This window comes from Numida meleagris, chromosome 21 (assembly GCF_002078875.1).
Source record: "Numida meleagris isolate 19003 breed g44 Domestic line chromosome 21, NumMel1.0, whole genome shotgun sequence".
Classification (NCBI taxonomy): domain Eukaryota; kingdom Metazoa; phylum Chordata; class Aves; order Galliformes; family Numididae; genus Numida; species Numida meleagris.
In genome coordinates, this window is record NC_034429.1 from 2,996,276 (window position 1) to 3,000,358 (window position 4,083).

The window sequence follows — 4,083 nt, forward strand, 5'->3', positions numbered from 1 at the left end:
GCCAGGACTCCCACAGCATCTTCAGGCTGGCACTGAGTAGGGCACATTTGCCCTGTGGGGTCCCTGCCCCCGACAATTGCAACGATGGGAGGGAAAAGATCCCAGGGAGGGAATCCCCCAGGTGGGGATGATGGGGTGTGAGGATGGAGCCCAGCACCTCGAGGCTGTGACACACCGCCCATCACCTGGTGCACGGTTGGGATGCTGAACCCCTTTGGACCCAGGATGTGCCATGATTCTATGACTCAGGTGCACAGCACAGCCCAGGGCCGTCCCTGCAGCCACCATCCTCCTGGGCAGGGCTGGGGCTGGAGAGGACCAAAGGCCATCGGACTGGAGTACCTCCACCTCGCTTTTGCTGAACGTCACTTATAAGGACTTGTCTCTCGCCTGTTTATTGAAGCGTAGCGTAAAAGGAACAGACTCACCAATGGGCAGTTGCCTCCTAAGCATCCCCACATAGATTTTTTTTTTTCTTCCTTACAATAATTAACTGTGCTGGGTCCTACCATCAGTCCAAGGTCAATTTAATGCAATAAAACACCTTATATGGCCATATGGCTAACACACCATCACTTAGCCTATTTAGGGTCTTTGTGTAGAGAGGATCCGCCTCTGAGGTTTCGCGGGCTTGCGGTATTTATACCAAAGCAGATCGGGACTCGGTCCCAGAGGAAAGGAGCTCTCACGTCTGCGGTGAGTACTGCCCTGCACTGATTTCTCTTTGCTTGTGGGAACAGGAAGGAACAACCCCCCCCCCCCCCCCGCACATCCCTGGGGGCTTTGGGGTGCCCCGGGGCTTTGGGGTGCCTCCAGCTTCGTTTACACTGCACAAGGGGAGTGAGCCCCACCATGACCCCTCCAGCCAGGGGCTTCCACGGAGCCGAAGAGAAGCAGGCTGCAGCCAGCGTGGGTTGTGTGATTCAGGGCACGGAGAAATCCCTGTCTTTATTGTTGTTATATTCTGAGCTATTTGCATGCTTTCCTCCAGTCTGGAGAGAGCACGCTGGGACGTTTTTTCCCATTTTTGGGAAAGGCTGCAGAGGGGTTGTCACTGAGATGGGACCGGCTGCCGCTGGGCAGAGGGCATCGCCTGCCCTACTCGGGGGTATCGGCTCAGATGCCATGCGGAGCTCCCAGCCACAAGCTGACAGCTTTGGAACAAACTCTGGGCATCAGCTGGCATGAGATGAAGGAGCAGTGCTGGGGCTGAGCATTGCCCCACTTTGAGCATCGCGGCCCGCAAAGGATTTTGCAGAGCTGTGCATCTCCTCAACCCTCAGCCCATGCAAAGCCCAACCTGGCAGCCAGGCACAGCGCTGCATCCCCACTGCTGCATTTAATGCTTTTTCCTCCCGCTCCCCACCCCAGCTTTTCCCCCAGGTCCCCCTGAGCGCCAGCCTCTCCCGGCCCCACCATGTGCGAGGAGGAGACCACTGCCCTGGTCTGTGACAACGGCTCTGGGCTCTGCAAAGCCGGCTTTGCTGGTGACGATGCCCCCCGCGCCGTCTTCCCCTCCATCGTGGGGCGGCCCCGGCACCAGGTGGGTACTCGGGTGTCTCCCTGCACTGCTCCTTCCTCTAATTGCTTAAATGAGGCTAACGAGGCCGTCTCTCCTGCTGGCGTTAGGGCGTCATGGTAGGCATGGGGCAGAAAGACAGCTACGTGGGTGACGAGGCGCAGAGCAAGAGGGGTATCCTCACGCTCAAGTACCCCATCGAGCACGGCATCATCACCAACTGGGATGACATGGAGAAGGTGAGAGCCCTCCTGGGACAGGGAGCGGGGAGAGCCCTGGCTCCATCCCCTGGGATGACCCCACCTCCCCTCTGCCTGCGCAGATCTGGCACCACTCCTTCTACAACGAGCTGCGTGTGGCCCCCGAGGAGCACCCCACTCTGCTGACCGAGGCACCGCTCAACCCCAAAGCCAACCGCGAGAAGATGACCCAGGTACGGCACGGCACGCGCTGCGGGGTTCAGTGTGCGTGGAGGGGCGTGGAGATGCGTGGCCCCATCCAACCCAACCCCCTCCTCACAGATCATGTTCGAGACCTTCAACGTCCCGGCCATGTACGTCGCCATCCAGGCCGTGCTCTCCCTCTACGCGTCCGGCCGCACCACCGGTGAGTTCTGTGTACGGTGTCCACCATTGGGGGCTCCTTTGGATGCCTCTGAGCCCCAATCCTCACCCTTCATCCCCTCCCAGGCATTGTCCTCGACTCCGGGGATGGCGTCACCCACAACGTGCCCATCTACGAGGGCTACGCTCTGCCCCACGCCATCATGCGTCTGGACTTGGCCGGCCGTGACCTCACTGACTACCTCATGAAGATCCTCACCGAGAGGGGCTACTCCTTCGTCACCACTGGTACGGGGGCAGGGAAGGGGGTGGTGGGGATGGGGGTCCCGCAGGGCCACACTGAGCCCACCTGCCCCCTGCAGCCGAGCGGGAAATTGTGCGCGACATCAAGGAGAAGCTCTGCTACGTGGCCCTGGACTTCGAGAACGAGATGGCCACGGCCGCCTCCTCCTCCTCCCTGGAGAAGAGCTACGAGCTGCCCGATGGGCAGGTCATCACCATCGGCAACGAGCGCTTCCGCTGCCCCGAGACCCTCTTCCAGCCCTCATTTATCGGTGAGCCCACCCCGTGCTGCTCCCAGTGACCTGCCATTGCCCCGGCGCACCCCACCGTGCCCACGAGCCGTAGGCAGCCCTCTGGGGGAGCCCTGAGGAGGTGTGGGGGGGTTGGGGTGCTGAGAGCCTCCCTCCCTCCCCAGGCATGGAATCTGCCGGCATCCACGAGACCACCTACAACTCCATCATGAAGTGCGACATCGACATCCGCAAGGACCTGTACGCCAACAACGTGCTGTCCGGCGGCACCACCATGTACCCCGGCATCGCCGACCGCATGCAGAAGGAAATCACAGCGCTGGCCCCCAGCACCATGAAGATCAAAGTAGGTGGTGGGGGTCACCGCACCCCAAGCCCTCCCTTCAGTGGGGCAGCTCCGGGGCGCTTTGGGGGCCGTGCTCTCGCTCTAACAGCCCGTGCCTTGGCAGATCATCGCCCCGCCGGAGCGGAAGTACTCGGTGTGGATCGGCGGCTCCATCCTGGCGTCCCTCTCCACCTTCCAGCAGATGTGGATCAGCAAACCCGAGTACGACGAGGCCGGGCCTTCCATCGTCCACCGAAAGTGCTTCTAAGTGCCCTGCCCCCTGCCTGGGCTGGGGCACCCCGCTCCTCCTCCACCCCACTGCTCCTCCCCATCCCCCACTGCGCAATAAAGCCTTTTCTCCAGGCTCTGCCCCTTCTCTGGGAGATTTTGGAGTGTTGTGGGGCGGGAGGGGTCGGGATGGGAAGCAGGAAGCAGTGAGGGGGGGAACAGCACAACCCTGACCCCCAGCCCTCTCTCGGTGCCCCCAACCTCATGGTGGTGTCCCTGACCCCATGGCGATATCCCTGACCCCATGGTGGTGACCTGACCCCATGGTGATATCCCTGACCCCATGGCGGTGCCCTGACTCCATGATGGTGCCCTGACCCCATGGTGGTGCCCAACCCTATATCGACAACCCCAACCCCATGGTGGCGGTGCCCTGACCCTACCATGATGCCCCAACTCGATCTCGGTGCCCCAGCTGCCGCTGATGCCTCCGACCACGTGGGGGTGCTTTGACCCTACCCCGGTGTCCCCAACCCATCGATGTCCCCAACCCCGCGACAACGCCCCCTCCCCGTGCAGATACCCCCGCACCCCATCCTGGCGCCCCCCCTCACCCCCCGCTCCCTTTCCCCACCCCTTCCTCCTTCCAACGCGGCCAGGACCACCCCTGGAGGCGTTGGTTCACTTGCAAAAACCACCCTATTCCCACCCCTCCGCCCCGCCCCCGTGCGCTGATATCACGCGCCACCGCCCCTTCTCCCGCGCCCTGACGTCACGCGGAAGCCGCAAGCCTCGCCCCCTCATTTGCATGGCATTCGCGCGCGGCGGCACCGGGAGCGGCGACGCCGAGATGGGGCGGAGCGGGGCCGCGCTGCGCCTGGCGCTGGAGGGCAACATCGGTACCGGGCGGCGGCC

The 4,083-nt window shown here is 62.6% G+C and overlaps 2 protein-coding genes across 3 annotated transcripts in view; both read left to right on the plus strand.

Annotated features, from left to right (window-relative positions):
• Positions 575–3,309, plus strand: ACTG2 (actin, gamma 2, smooth muscle, enteric). Its single transcript, XM_021374916.1, has 9 exons — positions 575–696; positions 1,372–1,543; positions 1,630–1,758; positions 1,842–1,952; positions 2,041–2,125; positions 2,209–2,370; positions 2,445–2,636; positions 2,780–2,961; positions 3,065–3,309. Exons 2-9 carry the CDS (start codon positions 1,418–1,420, stop codon positions 3,206–3,208), a joined length of 1,131 nt encoding a protein of 376 aa, XP_021230591.1. The 5' UTR covers positions 575–696; positions 1,372–1,417; the 3' UTR covers positions 3,209–3,309.
• Positions 3,962–4,083, plus strand: part of DGUOK (deoxyguanosine kinase) — a gene marked incomplete in the record, with an annotated part of 7,999 nt that continues 7,877 nt past the window's right edge. For both annotated transcript variants that reach the window (XM_021375079.1, XM_021375078.1), the window contains 1 exon segment: positions 3,962–4,067. In XM_021375079.1, coding sequence (XP_021230754.1) covers positions 3,977–4,067 — 91 coding nt within the window.

Bases quoted from the DNA above. Each gene is read 5' to 3' on its own strand.
- ACTG2 (XM_021374916.1), top strand. From the start codon at position 1,418: ATGTGCGAGGAGGAGACCACTGCCCTGGTCTGTGACAACGGCTCTGGG. The intron at 2,371-2,444 runs GTACGGGGGCAG...TGCCCCCTGCAG, and splicing joins CTACTCCTTCGTCACCACTG to CCGAGCGGGAAATTGTGCGC. The intron at 2,962-3,064 runs GTAGGTGGTGGG...GTGCCTTGGCAG, and splicing joins CCAGCACCATGAAGATCAAA to ATCATCGCCCCGCCGGAGCG.